Source organism: Mesocricetus auratus, unplaced genomic scaffold, assembly GCF_017639785.1.
Source record: "Mesocricetus auratus isolate SY011 unplaced genomic scaffold, BCM_Maur_2.0 Super-Scaffold_100009, whole genome shotgun sequence".
NCBI lineage: Eukaryota > Metazoa > Chordata > Mammalia > Rodentia > Cricetidae > Mesocricetus > Mesocricetus auratus.
This window is the reverse complement of record NW_024429193.1, coordinates 66,172,988-66,192,412: the sequence shown is the minus strand read 5'-3', so window position 1 is coordinate 66,192,412 and position 19,425 is coordinate 66,172,988. Positions and strand designations below refer to the sequence as shown.

General features: G+C 55.6%; 1 protein-coding gene and 1 long non-coding RNA gene across 4 annotated transcripts; one reads left to right on the top strand and one right to left on the bottom strand.

Moving 5' to 3' along the window:
- Positions 1–9,008: 9,008 nt before the first annotated feature.
- Efna3 (ephrin A3) lies at positions 9,009–17,080 on the bottom strand. 3 transcript variants are annotated; one of them, XM_005080171.4, is made up of 5 exons: positions 16,887–17,056; positions 10,918–11,207; positions 10,536–10,601; positions 10,272–10,349; positions 9,009–10,043 (listed from the first exon to the last, which is right to left on the bottom strand). In XM_005080171.4, the coding sequence occupies exons 1-5, from the start codon at positions 17,012–17,014 to the stop codon at positions 9,913–9,915; spliced, it is 693 nt and encodes a 230-aa protein (XP_005080228.1). In that variant the 5' UTR covers positions 17,015–17,056; the 3' UTR covers positions 9,009–9,912. The 3 variants fall into 3 exon arrangements, with proteins under 3 accessions (XP_005080228.1, XP_040608336.1, XP_012976005.1); XM_040752402.1 differs by lacking the exon at positions 16,887–17,056 and adding an exon at positions 16,863–16,885; XM_013120551.3 differs by lacking the exon at positions 10,272–10,349 and having other exon boundaries at positions 16,887–17,080.
- On the top strand, positions 11,207–14,436 carry LOC121142433. Its single transcript, XR_005879463.1, has 3 exons — positions 11,207–11,747; positions 12,185–12,295; positions 13,507–14,436. It is a non-coding gene; the product is annotated as an uncharacterized LOC121142433 (long non-coding RNA).
- Positions 17,081–19,425: the final 2,345 nt, after the last annotated feature.

Here is a 19,425-nt window from a genome sequence, read left to right as displayed (position 1 = left end):
TCTCTCTCTCTCTCTCTCTCTCTCTCTCTCTCTCTCTCTCCTCTGTGTGTGTGTGTGTGTGTGTGTGTGTGTGTGTGTGTACCTGTCTCTGTGTGTATCTGGATAAGCCTGTCTGTGGTGTGGGCAGAAAGATCTCTCTGGCCTCAGGCTAAACTCTTCCCTAAGAGTCCTTCATTGTCTTCTCTGTCCGCCAGGTGCCGTGGGGGTGGGGTGTTCAAGTCCCTGGGGAGATGTGTGGGCACCGGGAGTAAAGCTGGGCATGGCTTTGTCTCTAGGGGCTTGTAAAATGTGTCTGTGTCTGTCTCTAGAGTTGTTGTGGAGCCTTGCGTGGCTGTTGATGTGTTCTGCAGATCCCAGGAATGTGACCATGGTCCCCACACCTCTTTCCTATCTGTGCTTTCCCAGACTTCTGACTGCCCAGCTTGTTTGGCAACTCCCTTCTTGGCACCAAACACTGTTTGTTTTCTTGGGACTGTCAGCTGATCTGTGTTGGACAACTGTGTCACTTTCTGTGTCTCCCTGTGTGACCCTGGATATAAATGTGCCTGGGGTTACCTGTAAGCCCTTTCTTTGTCTGTGACCTGGGTTTGGAGGACTGTGTTATTCGTTGTGATGTGAGTTTGTGCTTCTATGAGTCTGAAGGGCTGGAAGTGGGTTGCATGCACACCTGTGTGTGCCGTGTGTCCCTGGTCTATGGGACTGAGTCGGTCTGTGGGGACCTGAGCTGGTCCCCCTGGCAGTGTGAGGTCCCTTGTACCCCAGCTGTGTAAACAAGCCCATGTTTTCCTTCCTAAGGCCCTTTTAGGGATGTCTGTCATTCCATCCTCCCCACCGAACAGTGAGTTTGACTGTGTGGGGCTTGCAAAGTTGCGAGATTAGGTGGTGAATGTGAATCAAAGTGTGCAAAGTTGTGCGTCAGAATGTGGATAAAGCCGAGTGTTCCCTGGACAACCCCAGCCTCTCACAGCCAGAGGAGCCTAGTTCTCCCAGGTTCCGGGGCCAGCCTATCTACTCTTTTATAGCCAGGCTTCACAACAGCTCTATAATTACCTGGGGCCAGAAGCTGCAGAGAAGGCCAAGAGATTGATGTTGACCCTCTAGGGGAGGGGCCATGTCTGGCCCCACTGGCCAAGCTGGAAGACACCGGAGGAAGGTGGGCTCCAGGATCGGGTTGCAGATCCACAGTTTAGCCTGGACTTCCCATGCTGCCCAGGGCCTGCGTCTCTGGCTGACTTGGATCCAGGACATCTTGCCCCCGCCTTGGGACAGCATCACACTTTCCCAGTCTTTTGTCCCAGGACTGCAGCTCCCTGGGTAGTGTCCTTGTATTTCCACCATGTTTCCCCTGCCAGCCCACATTCCTCACCAAATTCACATCCCTCATCTTCATCTAGGACCTCTCTACTCTCTCGACTCAGTCCTGTCCCTTGGTCCCATCTGGCGTCCATCCTAGCCACCACATATGTCACCACCACATCCGACTGGGCGTCCCAGTGGAGAGGATGAGTACTGTAGGGGCTGAGTAGCCCTGGGATGGACAGGTGTGCACTGGCCCAAGTCTGTCCCCAAGCCCAGAGGGCGGTGCGGGTGTTTGCACACTGTGTGAAGCTGTAGCGCTGTGATTGGTATAATAAAGACCTGACCAGCCAATAGCTGCGCAGGGCGTGCAGGGGGCACTTCTGGGCAGACAGAGAGGACTCTGGGAAGAAGAAAGGCCGGTCACCAGCTGGGCATGGAAGAACAGATGGACAGCATGGAGCTGAGCTAATGAGCCTCGAGAAAGAACTTGTACTGAAAACTGTGGGTTAACTTACCTTATAAGAACTAGTTGGGGGCTGGAGAGGTGACTCAGAGGTTAAGAGCACTGACTGCTCTTCCAGAGGTCCTGAGTTCAATTCCCCATAACCACATGGTGGCTCACAACCATCTGCAATGAGATCTGGTGCCCTCTTCTGGCCTGCAGGCATATGCACAGACAGAACACCGCATACATAATAAATAAATAAATAAATAAATCTTTAAAAAAGAACTAGTTAGGAAGAAGCTAAGCTAAGGCTGAGCTTTCATAATTAGTAAGTCTCTGTGTCATTACTTGTGGGCTGGTGGTCCCGATGAGAACGTACAGCTGCTGCAGGGAAAGAGAGTAAGAGACATTTGGGAAGGTGGAGAGGCTTTTTTGTTTGCTTGTTTGTTTGGTTTTCGAGACAGGGTTTCTCTCTGTAACTTTGGAGGCTGTCCTGGAACTCGTTCTGCAGACCAGGCTGGCCTTGAACTCACAGAGATCCGCCTGCCTCTGCCTCCCGAGTGCTGGGATTAAAGGTGTGCGCCACCACTGTCCCTGCTGGTGGAGAGGGTTTTGACATCCCTGCTTCTCAGTGACCAACATTCCTTCCCCTTTTATAGTTCACAAACCCTTCCCAGTCCAGTGGTGGTGGCTCAGTGGACGATGGTATGAGGTGGTTCAAACCAGCTATGACAAAAGAGCCAGGTATGGTGGCACATGTTTATAATGCCAGCACACAGGAGGTTAAGGCAGAGAGATCATGTCTACCCTGGAATATAGTGCAAGACCCTGCCTCAAAAATAAATAGACAGATACATAGATAGATAGATAGATAAGTAAGTAAGTAAGTAAGTAAATAGAAGACTGTGGCTGGAGAGATATTTTATTGGTTAAGAACACTTGCTGACTTGCAAAGGACCTGGATTTGGTTCTGAGGACCCACACAGTGGCTTGCCACTGTCCAAAAATCCAACTCCTGGTAAACTGGCGCCCTCTTCAGACTTCCGAAGGTAACACACATACACACACACAGTCATATATATATATATATATATATATATATATATATATATATATATATATGCAGAACACTCATACACATAAAGTTAAAATACAAATAAATAATTAACTTAAAAATCTGGGTAAGAGTCTGGTGGTGGTGGCTGCAGCGGCGACGGTGACGCACGCCTTTAATCCCAGCAGTCGAAAGGCAGAGGCAGGTGGCTCTCTGAGACTTGGAGGCCAGCCTGGTCTACAGAGAGAGTTCCAGGATATCCAGGGCTACAAAGAAACCCTGTCTTGAAAAGCCAAATAAACAAGTAAATAAATACAAACAAACAAACAAAACCTGGACACCGTAGTGTAATACCTAGAATCTCTGGAGACAAGATTATCGCGATTTTAAAGTCACCCTCCAAGACATAGTGAATTCAAGGTCAGCCTGGGATTCATGATACTGCTTCAATTTAAAAAAGAAAAATGTCAGGTTTGGTAGCACACACCTTTAATCCTGCACTGGGGAGGCAGAGGCAGGGGGTCTGTGAGTTTGAGGCCAGTCTGTCTACACAGCAAGCTCTAGGACAGTTAGGACTACATTGAGAGACCTTGTCTTAAATCAAACAAACAACAAAATCAAAAACAAACAGAAGGAGAAGAGGAGCCCTTAAAAGCACAGCATCGAAACGCCTCTCAAGCTCTGCACATATCACAGCTGATGCCTCAGTCTAAATGCTGTGCCCCCTGGTGGATGTCAAGCGGAACTTCAGGCTCTCAGTGATCACCTAGCCACAAACAGCTCAGACCCCAGGCCTGTGTTGCCAACAGCCCTGGTTATCTCCCTGCCCTGAGCATAGCTGGCTGGAGCATGTCTCACTCGGAAGGAGAGGATATGGCTACTTTGGAACAAGCCTCACAGTCCACAGCCAGCTTGCTGCTTGATGTGGCTGCTGTCCCCTTCCCCCAGCCCCCATGGAGGGATGTGGCAAAGCGGTGTAGGGAGTCACTTTGGACCCCTTGGTGTCCTTGCTGAGATGAAGCCAAAGAAGGAGGAAGACTCCACTCTGGGTGCTGCCCATCTGGAGCCTGCCTTCCTCATTTGCAGGCTGTGCTTCAGGGTAGGGACAGCAAAATCAGCCAAACTCAAGCCCTGGGACAACACCTGGAAGGCCCTGGTCTGTGTTCACCTGAGTACTGAGTCCTGCCTTTCATCCGCCATCCTGTGACTGGTCCTGCAGGCTGACGCTCCATGTTGGTTAACTTAACTGTCAGCTCCACACAACCTAGGCTCACCTGGGAAGAGCGTTTTCATGAAGTATTAGCTCCGTCATGTTGGCCTGGGGGTGTGGTCTTGATTCTTACCTGATGGAGGAAGACCTAGCTCATTGGCCTGGTGCTTTCAAGGCAGGGGTCCTGAACAGTGCAAGGGAGGAGGAAGCTAACCAAGAGTAACAAACAGTCTGGATGTGGTGGCCCTGGCCTTGAAGACCAGAACTCAGGTGGCAGGGGCACGTGGAGCTCTGTGAAGCTAGAGGTCAACCAGGGCTACATAGTGAGACTTTGTCTCAAGAACTTAAAAATAAACCAAGCAAGAGTGATGGCATTTTATTTCTCTTTTCTTTCTTTTATCCCCCATCCTTTTTTAGAAAATAATTTACTTTAACTTTATTTTATATGCATTGGTGTGAAGGTGTCGGATCCTAGGGAACTGGAGTTATAGACAGTCGTGAACTACCATGTGGGTGCTGGGAATTGAACCCAGGTCCCCTGGAAGAGCAGCCGGTGCTCTTAACCACTGAGCCATGCCTCAGCCCCTCCTCCTTCTTTTGACATGATCTCACCATGTGGCTCTGGCTGGCCTGGAACTCACTAAGTACAACACACTGGCCTTGAACTCACAGAGATCCGCCTGCCTCTGCCTCCCCAGTGCTGGGATTAAAGGTGTGAAGCATCATTCCTGGCCTCAAACTCGGTTCCTCTGCTCTTGACTGTGGTGTGATGTGACCAGGGCTCACCCTCCTGCCACTGTGACTTCTCTGCTGTGATGGACAGAGGTAAACGTCTTTCCCCTGACTTTCTCTTTGTCAAGTTTTTGTTTTGTTTGTTTGTTTGTCTGGTTTGGTTGGTTTTTCGAGGCAGGGTTTCTTTGTAGCTTTGAAGACTGTCCTGGAACTAGCTCTGTAGACCAGGCTGGTCTCAAACTCAGAGATACGCCTGCCTCGGTTTCTGTGCTGGTATTAAAGGCGTGCGCCACCACCACCTGGCTTTTTCAGTTTGTTTTTTTGTCAAAGTCAAAGAAATGAAAGGAGAAGAGGCGTGAGAGGGTCTGTCGGGATGGAAGTGTTGCTCTGGAGGAGTGGCACAGCCTCCCTGTCTCTACTTGTTGACCGCGCCCTCTGAGGACTGTATATGGAAGAGGAGATGAGGCCCAGTGCAGAGTTCGTGCCCCGGCTCTGGCACAGACTCCTGAGTGCCTGGGGCTAAGTCACTGCTGTCTCTGAGCTCCAGTTAACCGGCCTTTAAAATGAAGGAGCCCTCTCGTGCAGGCTTGAGGCCTTCATAAATCTTTCCCATCCCAGGAGGAAGAGTAACGGCTCTGGGCAGTAGGGAAGCAGGGAGCATTTATGGGAAAGGCTCCAGGTGTTGACACAGGCGGTCAGATCACAGCGACAGTCAAACCACCTTTCCTTTCTGCTGCTTTTGTGATGCTGGGTACCAAACCCACAACCTCAGGTATCCTAAGCAAGCATTCCGTTCCACGGAAACCTTGCGACCCGCTTTGACTGGGTGGTAAGACCCTAGCCTTGCAGGGACACAGCCACTAACACACTGAGTGCGTCACTGCAGTAGTAAGGCCTAGGCGGCCACATGCAGTGCTGAGGAAACATTGGTTTATTTCACCACCCCGAATCACGGCCCCTTCATGGTCTGCCTGTCTTTCTTTAACTGATTTTGTCCAAGCTGTTACTGGTGGTCAGAGGACAGCTTCCAGAACACAGTCCTCTCCTTCTACTGAGTGTGATTCAGGGACAAAACTTCATCAGCCGGCTTGGTGCAAGCACCTTTACTCTCTTACTAGCTCTGCTGCAGGGTCCTCCCTGCAGGTAGAGCGGGGGAAAGGCTGGTGAAGCTGGCCTCTTCCTGGGGGCTGAGCAGGATGGTGAGTGTTGATGACTCAGACCCTCTCCCCATTAATTACGGGGGGGGCACACTGAGTCGGGAGTCTGTCGAAGCAGGATCTTGATTTATTCCAACACACAGGAACTTATATAGGGCTGAGGTAGGGGATGGGAATCTTAGGATAGGGTCAGGTGACGTGAGGAGTTAAGGGCCAATAGTATTCCACCAAGCAGGCAGGTAGCTAGGCAGGGGGCAATCTTGCATCAGATCTGGCTGAGTCACCCCCACGTAGAAGTTACAGGTTAGAGACAGGTCGCCAAACTCTAGCCAGACTCAGGAGCTTACACTGGGCCTCACATCCGAGCCTTTCTTAGGCCCAACACTCTGCTGTATTTTGAATGAGAATGGCCCGCAGTCGCCAGGGCGTGGGACTGTTTGAAAGGATTAGAAGGATTCGAAGGTGTGCCTCTGGGGGTTTCACAATCCCACACCAGGCCCAGGCTCTCTCCTCTTCTGCCTGTGCATCAGGATGTGGAGCTCAGTTACCTCTTGAGCACCACACCTGTCTGCTTCCCTGATGACAATGGGACTAACCTCTGACACTGTAAGCATGCCGCCAATTAATTGTTTTCTCTTATGAGAGCTGCCTTGGTCATGCGTCTCTTCACAGCAGTAGGAGAGTGACTAAGACACCTATTCTAAACTCTTGAAACCACAGGCACCCCCATCCCAGTCACCAGCCTTTCCTAGCCTGTGTTTCAGGGATCTGCAGCTGTGTCCTGTTGCCTCATGAACGATCTCCACTCTGGCAAGGCCTCCAATGCGACTTAGTAGAGACAGCATTGGGACTTCCTCCCTGAAACAGGTTTCCTTCCACCCAGGCCAAGGTGTGATTTCCCTGGCATTTAACCAGGGTGTGCTGTGTGTGCCCCTTGCCCTGGATGTGTGTATTGCTGATTTTTGATCATGCACCATGTCCTAGTTAGGGTTACTATTGCTGAGATGAAACACCATGATCAAAAGTGTATTGGGGAGGAAAGAGTTTATTTGGTTTATACTTCACATCCAAGTCCATCACTGAAGTCAGGGCAGGAGCTCATACAGGGCAGGAACCTGGAGGCAGGGACTGATGCAGGGGTCACAGAGGGGGGCTGCTCACTGGATTTCTCATCACAGCTAGCTCAGCCTGCTTTATTATAGAACCCAAGACCACCACCCAGCGGTGGCCCCTCCTACAGTGGGTTGGGCCCTCTCCCATCAATCACTAACTAAGAAAATGGTCTTTGGCCCAATCTGTTTTTGTTTTTCAAGACAGGGTTTCTCTTTGTAGCTGTCTGTCCTGGAACTCGCTCTATAGACCAACCTGACCGTGAACTCTCAGAGGTCCACTTGCTCTGCCTCCTGAGTACTGGGACTAAAGGTGTTAAAGGTATGCACCACCACTGCCCAGCAAGTAAAGTGTGTTGAGCTCAGAGTCTTTTTTTGTTTGTTTGTTTTTCTAGACAGGTTTCGCTGTGGCTTTGGAGGCTGTCCTGGAACTAGCTCTTATAGATCAGGCTGGTCTCAAACTCAGAGATCTGCCTGCCTCTGCCTCCCAAGTGCTGGGATTAAAGGCGTGCACCACCACCACCTTTTTTTTTTTTAAGAGTCTCTTTTTAAGCTTTATTTTACTCATATGAGTGCTTTACCTGCACATTTCTGTCTGTGCACATGAATGCCTTGTGCCTGAGGAAGCAGTGAACCTCCGTCTGGGTGCTGGGAATTAAACCAAGGTCCTTCAAAAGAACAAACACCCTTAACCACTGAACCAACTCTCTTATCTCCTCTCTTCCTGCCTTTATGTGGCTTCTGGGGATCAAATTCAGGTCATGTGGCCTTCACAAGTGATTTATCACAGGGTCGTTGGACTGGCCCATACTATCCTTGAACCCTCAAGTCTTCTTACTCAGTCTCCCGAGTGCCGGGATTACAGGTGTGCACCACCACACTTGGAGTCAGCGTATCTGAGAGTACGGGCCGCCAGTTTCTGGCACTTGGCAGGTGTTCACTGAGTGTCAACTGACTACAGGAGAACTGAATGACTTAAGTCAGCCTTTCCAGCCTTTTGGAATAGTGGTGTCAGACTGGCCCACTGTCTGCCCCTGGTTCTTTCCCTGCCTGCTCTCTGTCATGATGCATCTAACGGCCGCAGGAGCACATAGGAGAGATGCTTGCCTGGGATCCAGGCCGTCCTCAGTGCCAATAAGAGAACCGGTGTGGGGTGGAGTCCCTGGGTATGAGAAAGCCCCTTCCCTGGCTCCTGAGAAGCCCCTTCGACTGTCCCACCCAGGATTCACCCGTAACCTTGGGTCCTTTCTGCTCTCCTGACACAGATACTATGTGGAGCCCAGGCCCCAGCAGGGAACATACTTTTAAATGAATAAAATCTCAAAAGGTCATGATGGAGCCCAGTTATATTGAAACACAGTTAACAGACATTTTTGGTATGTAATATATATGTTTCTTTATTAACATGTTAAAAACAAGGAAAGTCTAACAACTATGATCATTTCAAAGTAGTGAGGAATAAATGGTATTTGGAGATATAAAGCAGTCTGAAAACACCCGGGATTTCTGCTGGCTACAAAGTCACAGGTACTGTTAACGCTATTGTGGCCTGTTGCCCAAGAACATAGGGAATGCTAAGTTTGTCACAGGTGAGTGAAAATAAAGATGTCATTTTTTTCCTATCTAGGTTCACAAATCCCCTGAAATCCTTGGACCCAGCCAAAAGCCTCTGACTACAGCATCGAAACACCAGCCCGAGCCTTGACCCCCATACACGGGCTCTGGGCAGCCAGACCCTTAACCCCCATACACGGGCCCTGGGAAACGGGCACTCAAGCCATTTTCTCTGTGGGAAGCCTGAGCCTAGAAAAGTTAAGAAATCTGTCCAAAGTCACTCAGGCTCAACTTGAAGCTCTGTCCGTCTCTCCACACAGAGCTGGACCCTATGACTAGGTACTCCATGGACTCTGAGCTAGAATGCCCTGCTCTCCCTGGACCTGAGCCCTATAGGGTTCTGCCAGTGAAACAGAGGGACATGAGCCTTGAAACCACACACACTCAGTTATTTTTATCTCCAGTTTATTTTTTTAGACTAAGAGCAGAGTATGAAAGTCACAGCCAAAGCACTTGAAAAAGGCCCAGGATGGGGTGGGCGGGGCAAGGTCCTGGGAGCTGGTTCCTGGCTCAGGGTTGGAAGGGAGGGGGCATTGTTGTTACGGTCTCCAAAAGTGTCTGTGCGTTGCATAGGTCCTGTCTTCACAGAAGACAAAAGAGGGGCCAGGGGGTCCCAGGGGGGCCTAACCTGGTGGGGAAGGGGTCTGAATCTGGAAGGGGAGTCAAGAGAGCTCAAGGTTAAGGAGGGAAGGGACTCTGTCTGTCTGTACATTATATATAGAGATATAGTGTCTGTACATGCCTGTCTGGCACCCCAATGCCCACCCCTGTCCACTGCCTGCTCCCCCAGGGGTGTCTATTTGTAAACTTGGATTCAATCCAAACCACAGTTCTCTGTGTGGGAGGGAGAAGATGCTTATTGCTGTAAACAGGGGAAGGGGTAGCCTGAGGCTCCGCCCCTCATCCATCTAGTCCCTTCCCCGTGTTCTGCCCCGGGCAGACTGACAGGGGACACCTCCCGTGCTTCACGTGGTCTCTCTGGGGCATGTGTGCCTCTGGGGGGGACAAAGAGGGAGGGCACGGGAGTCGGGGAAAGGTACCAGGGGCAGGGAGTCCTGAGCACTGTCTTGGTACCAAACACTACCAAAGCCACAGGCCACCTGGGACCTATGGCTGTCCCTGTGCCTGATCCACTACAGCGCCTGCCCTAGAGGGAGTGGGCAGGCGCGGGTAGACAGATGTTCAGTGCAGACCCCACTCCCCAGCCATGGAAAGAAAGATGCAGGCTCCACAGCTGACTCCCTGCTCCTTCTCAGCCCCGCCCCACCTCTCTCCGTCACAGGAAGGCAGAGCTAGGAGGCCAAGAGTGTCATGAGAGAGAAGGCGATGCCCACGGCCAGAGGCAGATGCTCCCGCTTGGGGCTGGTTCCGCTGATACTCTTCTCAAGCTTGGGCACCTGGGGGCTCTCTCCCTCAAAGTCTTCTGTGGAAACAGAAACAGACAGACTGGTGAGGGCCGGGCTGTGCGCTGGGGCGGGGGGGCACGCGGCGGCGGCGGCAGCAGCAGCGGGGGCCAGGGATGTGACCACCCACGGGAGCGGGAGGGGCAGGAAGGACTGGGGTCCCAAGGGAAGGCATGCGAAAAAAGCAGGCACCGGGAAGGGGGCTGCGGTTCCGGCAGTGGCCACCAGAGGGCGCTGCGCAGACTCACCCAACACGTTGATCTTCACATTGGGGCCCATGGTGAACTGGGGGAGAGTGGGGACCGGCTTCTCCCCGGAGTGCGATGCTGCGGGGTGGGGTGCGGGTGGGGAGAGAGGAGGGGAAAGTCAGGGCCAGGACCCCCTCCCCCCTGCTACAGCTGGGGAGCTAATCCCGGTCGCCTGTGCCCTCCGCCCCCATCCCCAGGGAGCCGAGGGAGCCCCAAAGCAGGGAGGCGAGGATGCGGCCGTGGCTGGAAGCCGACGCTACTCACTGGAGGCACAGCAGACGAACACCTTCATCCTCAGACACTTCCAGTGCAGGTTGTGAGTGGGCGTGGCTGGGGAGGAGACTGGGCTGAGTTGCTCTCCCTCACTTGGTTCCCTTGAGATCTTAGACTCTCACCTCCCTCCAAACTGCCCGCTTCCAGATACGGCCCCGAGTAACCGCCCCATTCTTTGGACAGTGGTCACCATGGCTCTGCAGCCAGCACAACTCAAAGTGCCCGTAAGAGAAGTTACTCTGAAGCCCAAATGTGCGGCTGTCACCGACCCCTTTCCCGGTCCTCGCAACCCCTTAGAGACGTAAGCCTTATCCCTGGTGACCATCCCTGGGATCCTACCCTGACGCCCATAGACCGAGGACCCGGCACTCACAGATATAGTAGTACTCTTGGCCGGCATGGAATTCATATCCCAGCGAGAAGGCGCTGTAGCGCTGGAACTTCTCGGAGAACTTGATGGGGCTGTGCGAGGCATGCTGCCGGTTGCATTCCCAGCGCTTGGAACCTTGGCTGGCGTTGCACGTGCGGTAGCCGCTCAGGTTCACCATGTACAGCACGTACTGCTCTGCCCCGCCGCCAGGCCCTGAGCTGTTGTAGTGCGGACAGTAAATATCGAGATAGTCGTTGACGTTCACCTGCACCGTGTAGCCCTCTCTTCGAAGGCTGTGGACAAATGCAGCGGGTCAAAGAAGAAACCCCAACGCTCTAAGGCTTCCCATGGCGCTACTTCGCAGACCTTAGTTAGGACAGTTTAGTTCATATACAGAGTGTGTTTTGATCATAAAAATCGTAAGGATTCACTCCCCAGACTCTTAGCTTTTCCTACAATCTTTTCTCAGGCCCTTTCTGTCCCCAGAGTCCAATGTGCCAGGCCCCTGTACTGAGTCCTCTCCTTTCTGGCCTGTCCTTCTCCTGGTGGCCACCAGAGGGTAGCAAAGGCACAAGGAAGAGAGGGAGAGGGCGGAGGAAAGAAGGAGCCTAGCTCTGGTTGCCACAGAAACGGCGCAGGCCCCAACGACTCCCAGACCCAGGCCCGGATATCCTCAGTCCATTCCCCATAATACCCCAGGCCGAGGAATGGAAAGCGGAGAGACCCCTGCCTTGGAAAACAAACCCTCTCATCGGTTCTCCCAGCATGCCTTCTTGCTGCAGCAGGTCCACCCCCCCAGGCCAGTCCGACAGGACTTGCCCTCATACACGCATGTAAGTAGCTTCATGCACACACATGCACAAGTTCTATGGCACAAACACAAAAATGTCCACCGCCCACTCAGAGGCGGCAGATACTCACAAAAGCTAGACTGCATGTGTACTGAGCCCGTGCTAGTATTAGCCGGCTCGGCCATCTCAGAGCTGCCCCTGTGTTCCCTAAGTGACAAGACCTCTGCTTTTGAGTCCCGTTTACCTCCACCCTGAGACCATGGACACTTTAGTCCTCAGTAATGTGACACAGATCAGGGGACTGAGGAGTTCAGCATCAAGGCCCTACCTGTGATCATGCTAAGACGTCTGTGTCATTTCACACCGCCTGTCTCAAATGTCACTGCACACACACACACACGCACACACACACACACACACACAGTGATAATGCTAGACAGCACTGGGAACGTAGGGCCTCTGTGTCTGTCACTTTCCAGAGGAGTTTCTGGGACAGAGAAGCAGATACTGGGTCCCCAGCAACCCCACCTGCCTGTTGGTCCCCATCTAAATGCTGACCTGGACCTCAATGCCAAAGTGTGCAGGAGCTGGTAGGTGCTTCCCTCAGCCTCTTCGGGGAGTGTGCGCACATGTGGGCAGTGGTTCGGAAGTACGCTGGGTTACCCGGTGAGACCACAAGCTCCCGGGGTCCTGGGAACTCCCCGAGGGGAGGAACTGACTCTCCCAGTTCCACAGACAGCAATCAGACACATGAGCTTGGAGACCTCTTCACTGGATGGGGCCCCAAGGGTCCTCCCGGACACGGCCCGGCCTCACTGGACACACCTGTGCTGCCCCCTCCTCAGGACTAGCGATGAGGCAGATGGGTAACAGCTGGCGTTTGGACTCTCCAGTAAGAGCCGGCACAGCCTTCCTGAGTCACCAGGAATGCCACCAGTCCCACTTGGTTCCCATGGGAGTGATGGGTCACTCGGGCCCCTCCCTGTCCCTGGCACTCAGGTGGGCAGGAGTCTCGACGGGCGCCGAGAGCAGGAAAACGGGTTAGACAAGGCCTGGTTGCTCCCAGCCACCACCCATGCATGCATTGTACATCCACCCCAACCCCAGTCTCCCGTTCCTTCCCTAAGGTCCTGGGGAAGGGGCCACCAGCCAGCCAGCACAGGGTGCCAGCCCGGGAGCAGCCCCGTGGCTACCCTGGAGCCTTGTTCCTTCAGCCTCACCCAGGTGCTCGGTCTGATTTTGAAGCAGCCCCTCCCTGCAGTCACACACCCCATTACGACAGGGAGCAAGTCAACTCCAGAGATATTCCCACAGGTGGCACCTCAGTTTCCTCAAGAGGGTGGGTTCAGTATTTTAGGTGGTTGCTGTGTGACCACAGGAAAAGTCGACACCTCTAACCTATCCCTGTGATTGGTGGTGGAAAAGCCTCAGAAACGCCCCCCCCCGGTCATGTAGGTCAAAACCTGATGGCAAGTTAGCTGTGTCCATTGGTACCTGGTGGATAGAGCGAGAAGGCTGGGCGCCAGGAATCCCAAACCATAACTCCTAGGAGAACCGACCTGTCTGTTAGGCACAGCCTCTTTAATTGAATCTGTCATCCTCCTTAGCCCAGCAGTGAAGGCAAGGTGCACACAGGCCCCAGCAGAGCTTCGCAGCTAACCCCGCCTCCAGGGCTACCCCCCTCCCGCGCTCCGCGGAGGGTGGGCTAGCATCTGGGGACTGGGTTGTGCCCTGCTCCTTCAGGGAGTTCTCCACTCTTCCCTCCATTTTATTCCCGTGTTGCTTCCCACTTCTCTCGCAGAAACATCGTCACCGTTCTTCTACAGGGCTTACCCCCTAACCCGGTTACTTCGTCCCTCCCGGCCTGCAACACCGCATCCCAAATCTCCTACAGCGCCCCGGCTTCCCAGGCCTGCGGAACTCAGCCTTCAGTGTCTGCCGGGCACAGGACAGGAGGTGGGGGAGCGGGGAAGGAGCAAACGTCTCCTCCTGGGGCAATTAGGGGCAGGTAAACAGGGTGTCTAACAAGACCTGGGAGAAGGGAAAGGCTCCCAAGAGATCCTGAAGTTGTCAAACCCTTATCCTCGGCTTTAGAAGCCAAGATGCGGAGTTAAGAGAGCGGAGGAAAAATGCAGAGACCAGGTTCTTTCCCTCTGGTGCGCGCCCCCGAGGCCGCGCGCCGCCCGTTCCAGCAGGCGAGGCCCAACCACGTGCGCGCGGCGTGGAGTCCGCGCGCGGGGCTGCGGGCCGGGGGTGGGCAGCGGCGGCGGGAACGCTCCTAGGGCGGCGCGTGCACACCGACACCCCCGCGCCCCGCCAGCTCCGGCCTGGTGGAGCGGCGGCGCGCCGGTCACCCCCGCCCCTCGACCCTGCGACAGCAGCGACAGTAGCGGCGGCGAAGGTTTATTGATCTGCAGCGGCGGAGAAGAGCGAGGACCCGCCGAAAGCGAGACACACGGAGATGGAAAGACTCTGCCACGCACAGAGGGGAGGCGAACACACAGGCGGATTCGCCCGAGAGGGGAAAGGGAGGGAGCCAGAGCCAAACAGGGGGAGCCAGACACCGGGAGAGGGAGGAAGGGAATGAGAACCGAGCAAGGCTCGGCTTCGGATCCGGAGAGGCCCGCAGCACAGGCACAAGGTGGGAAGGAAATCGGGACACGCCGGCGACCGGACGAACACAGACCTCCACGGGCGTAGTAGAGATCTCAATAAATATGTGTTGAATGAATGCGTGAATGAAAGCGATCAGCAGCAGCAGCGTTTCCAAGATAGGCAGGGAGACCACAGGAAAAAGATGCTCTTGAGGCGAGTACCAACACCTCCGTTTAGTGGAAAGGAGCGACGCTGGCAAGAGGGACACACGCATGCTGGGCCCTCTCCCCGCCCCACTCGGTGCCCGGCGGCTCAGGAGACCCCGGCCTCACTCTCGTCGCCCCCTCCAGCAAGGCTGCTCCCACCGCGTCCTAGTTTCCGGGCCGGGTTAGGTAAAGGTCTCGCCTGTTCCCAGGGACTAACTCAAGGGGCTGCGTGGGGGAAGGGGTGCAGAAGGCGAGGTTCCCAGGGCCGAGCCAGCCGCCCCAGGTCTGTCGGCGGGGGCCACCGCGGGTCTGTCAAAAGAGGGGACCGCACGTGTCCCACCAGCACCCTCCCACGTGACCCCGAGAGGCGGGGTCGCAGACCCTCCCCCACGTGACCCCAAGGGGCAGAGACCCTCTGCACGTGACGGGAGGTGGGAGCCGGGAGCCCGGGTCACGTGACTGGAGGGGGGGCCTGGGAGCCTGTGGCTCGGCCGGCCCCGCCCCCAGCTCCCCGGCCCTCTCCACTCCCGGCTCTGGAGCACGTCGCTCTCACGATTTATGGGGCCGCGGATGCCGCAGTGAGAGCCGGGGAGCCCGGGCGCAGCGGCAACAAAGGCCCGGGAAGCGGGGCGGGGGGCGGCAGCGGCCTCCCGGCCGAGTGTGCGCCGCCTCCCACCTCCGTCGGTCCCCGCCCGCACGGGAGTGGAGAGGGCGAAAGGAGGTTCTGGGAACCCGGCTCTGCCATCCCGTTCCGGAGCTTTCACCTGCGCCCAGGTGTACGCGGGGGAGGGGAGCCCGATCGGCGCTCCCCTCAAGGCTATTCCCACACCCACTAGGCTCTGGCATCTGCGGCCAGGGGAGTTCCCCAAGGGTGGCGGGGAACCCGGGGTCTCTCACCTGCGAGCCCGCGGCTCGTGCCAGACTGGAGCGGGGCGGGGGGCGGGCGTGTGAATCTCAGGGAGGGGGGGTGAGCCAGATACAGCAAAGCAGGGTAGTCAGCCCTCAGCGCCCCCCGGGAGGGCTGGAGTCCCGCTCCGGGGGGGAGGGGCTGCAACCCCACCCCCGAGGTTTCCATGGGAAGCAAGAGGGGGGCGTCATTAGCTCATCCCCACCCCCAGTCTGACACTCCGGGCGCGAGGAGGAAGAGGGGGCGGCGCAGAGCCCCAAACAACAAAGAGCGGAGCAGCAAGCAGGAGCCCCTCCCCCCGGAAGGTTGGGGGTCGCGGTCCAGGCCCTTCAGGTCCCCTCCCCTGGGGTCTCACCATTTGTTCCCTAGCCGGCCCCCAGGGCGGGGAGTCAGAAGCAGAGCTGCCGCCACCGCCCGGGCAGGTGTGACAGTGATCCCCGCGTCCCCAGGGATCCCCCTACCAACACACCGAGGTGGCCCGAGTGCCACACACGGCCGCTCGGCGGGGAGAGGACAAGGGCAGCAAGGACTGTGCGGAAGGGAAGCCGGACCCGCAGCCGGCCCCGGGCCGCCGCGCCACACGCCGGAGGAAACCACACGGCCGCCCTGACACCCGCCCAGACCGCGGCGGCGCCGACAGCCACCCCGGCCCAGACAGGACTGGCCACGCGGACACCGACCGCAGCCCCCTCCCCGGCCCGCCGCCCGCCCCCACCCCTAGACGGTCGCCGACGCAGACACACAAATCACACACAGACACACGCACACTGACAGCCGCGCACGCCCGCTCACACTCGGTGCCGTCCGCCGTCCCTAGCCTCAGCGTGTGCGTGTGTGCGCGCGTGTGTGTGTGACACGCCGACATCTCTGCCTTCCTGCTCACTAGTACCCTCCGTTCCCAGGGGCCCCCAACTCGGCGACCCTGCCCGGGCTCATCCCAGCAGGGCTGATCCACACAACCAGAGCAGCCCATTCGCCTTCGTTCTGGGGAGGTGGCGGATTGTACTTCCTGCCTTAATGCCGAACCCCACTTTAAAAAGCAAGAGTCTTAGGCAAAACCCCATCAGCGTTTATAGGCTGAAAACAGGTCATCCTTGGGCTCCCAAATACAGCGGCCTATCCCCAGCACACCGGCACCCCAGACTCCAACCTAGCCAAAGGGAGTGTGCATGGTGGGGGGACTGTGGGGCAGGGGACACCTTTCCAGGGGCGAGTGTGGAAAGGAACCAAGATGGGGCTGGGGCCCCCCAGCAGCCTCCTCCACACGACCGGCGCGCTCCTCACTGTGCCCCAACAGCTTCTCAGACACCCCCTACTTTCACAGACGCCCACATAGTGCGCCCCCTCTCCCTCGCCTCCCAGCACCGAGCCCGTCTCCCAGGACTGCCGCCAGGTTCCCCCAGGACTTCTAGGGCCCACCAGCTCCCCCATCACTGACGCGGGACGCACGGGCTCTCCGGGTCCCCGACTCACTGCTGGTTGGAGCTGTTCCAATATACCGCATGCCGGTTTCCCAGCGCGCCCCCAGGCCCCTGGGCCAGCAGCGGCAGCAGCGGCACGGGCACGAGCAGCAGCAGCAGCAGCAGCGGAGCCGCCGCCATCCCCGGAGCCGCCGCCGCCGCCGCCCCCCGACTGAGCCCCGCGCTCCCGGCTTCTCAGCTTCCCAGCTCCCTGCTGCCGCTGCCGCCAGCCCCCAACCTTAGCCACGCCCACAAGCCTTCCCTCCGCCCTCCTGGGCGCGCCCCCGAGGCCCCGCCCCTGGCGCGCTCACGCCGGGCTCCGCCCCACTTGAGCCCAGAGCGCGCCGCCCGTGGGCGACGGGAACTGTGTTGCCCCTCTAGGAACAAGGTTCCTCTCCTCTCTCCTAGGTGATTTGCTGCAAAGGCTTGCGTCTTTTGCTCCCCCAGAAAGATTTGGGAGCCAAGACCCGCACGCATATCCATCTGTGTAGATCCACACCTTCCGTCTTGAAGTGCAGGAGTGTTGGGGAGGGAAGGTCTACCTCTGAATAAGCAGGACTAGACCATGTCTGAACGAAGTTGGACCTCTGCTGCTTCCACACCCTTCCCATGTGCACGAGGAGTTAAATGGACACATGATGGGGAAGCCCTCAGGTGGCACCCGGGAGCTACCAGCTGGCTGCCTGAAGGCCCGCAGCTGAGCATGAGGGCTTGTTTTTCTTGGAGCCAAGGCAGAGAAACTCAACCCTAAGAATGTTACCTTCTGGGGGCTGGGCACAGCAACTCACTCTTCAACCCTGGCACTCTGGAGGCCGAGGGAGTCTCTGTGAGTTCGAGGCCAGCTGCGTAGGTCTGTATAGGGCTACATAGTGAGACCCTGTCTCCACAACAAGCGAAAAAGGCCTACTTGGGTAATCCAGGGCAAAAGTTTGGCAGTAGTGGTGCTGTAACAAGGTGGAAGCCAGCTGGAGCCAAGCGGGAATGGAGTGGTCTTCTTGGCAGGCCAACAAAGGCCGCTCGCCGCGTCCAGTTCCCTCAGCAATACTCGTTCCTGCTCCCATAGACGCTTTCTCTTAGGACAGCGGGCACCTTGTGTTCCAGCTCTCCCGCAGTCATTGTCTTAGTGGGGACATCCAAGCACAGACATGACATACACACAGCGAGGGGGAAAAGAAACGTATGCATACTCAGAATCAGGACGCATAAAGACTGGACACTTACTGACATCCAGACTGACAGACCACACACAAGGTGCTACCATAACTAGAGAAGACACTGGTAGAAACATAGGCCGACAGACTCACAGAGACTTCAAAGTACACACACACACACACACTCTCTCTCTCTCTCTCTCTCTCTCTCTCTCTCTCTCTCTCTCTCTCTCTCTCTCTCTCCTCCCTAGCAAACTGGCTACCCCTCTCACAAAGGGTCCAGAACCAGACATAGTAGGAATTCAGCCCTTTTCTCTTTCCTAGAAGCCTATACTGAAGGGCAAAGCAGAACCAGGCCTGACTGGGTTCTCAGGACCCTTAGCAGCTGTGCCCAGGGAGGCAGGCATGATGTTATTTTGCTGTGCTTCAAGAGGCAGGACTGATAACTGCACCCTGTATCTGTTTACCTCTGGCGGTACAAGACCTTGACTACAAGCCTGCCTTGGGTGTTAAGTTTGGAGGAGGGGCACTGCACGCACTGCAGGCTCTATGCCTCCCTGCTGCTAGGCAAGAGTGGGTGCTCTTCTCTCTGGGCACCTCTCCACTCCCGGGAGATATCTTCTCTCTTCTTGGGAGTCAGAAAATAAATGAGGCCCTTGGGATGGGAGTGAGGGACTGCAAACAGCTCTCTTCATTCCCAAAGAGGTTTACTTCACCCCAATAATGCTAACCTGCATACCTCAGAGACCACAAGTTCTAGGCCCTGCCCCTTCAGGCCATGCCTCTGATCCACAGAGGCAAGCTTCTCTCTGTATGGGAGAGTGGCCAGGGAGCCTTCCATGGGCACAGGAAGTGCAGGCTGGCTGTATTAGTCCAGGACTTTGAACCCCATTTTTGAAAACCTAGATTCCTGGTTCCAGAATCTGCATTCCAAGCTGGGAACGTACTTATTGGTAGAGCATTTTTATGTGACCCTAGGTTCAATCTCTATTATGGTAAAAATAAATGAATAATAAAACCTGGCTTTTATTTAAAGATTTGGGTGACTTGGGCCCCATACTCTAGAGCCCAGATGTTTCTCTTTAGAATGTACCACTCCATCCCACCTTCTCCCTCCAACAGATCATAAAGCTTCGTAGTGGGAGAGGTGGCTCAGAGGTGGAGAGCATCTGTTACTCTTCCAGAGGATCCATGTTTGATTCCCAGCACCCACATCAGATGGTTCACAAATGCCTGTAACTCCAGTTCCAGTGGATCTGATACCTTCTTCTGGAATCCCACACCCACATAATTAAAAATAAATAGAAAAAAGGGAGCCCTTTCCTCTGAACCAGGGGCCTTCTCTGTTTAAGCCTGGGTTTAAGATCATCCTTCTCTCACTGGCCAAAATCTGACTTTCAA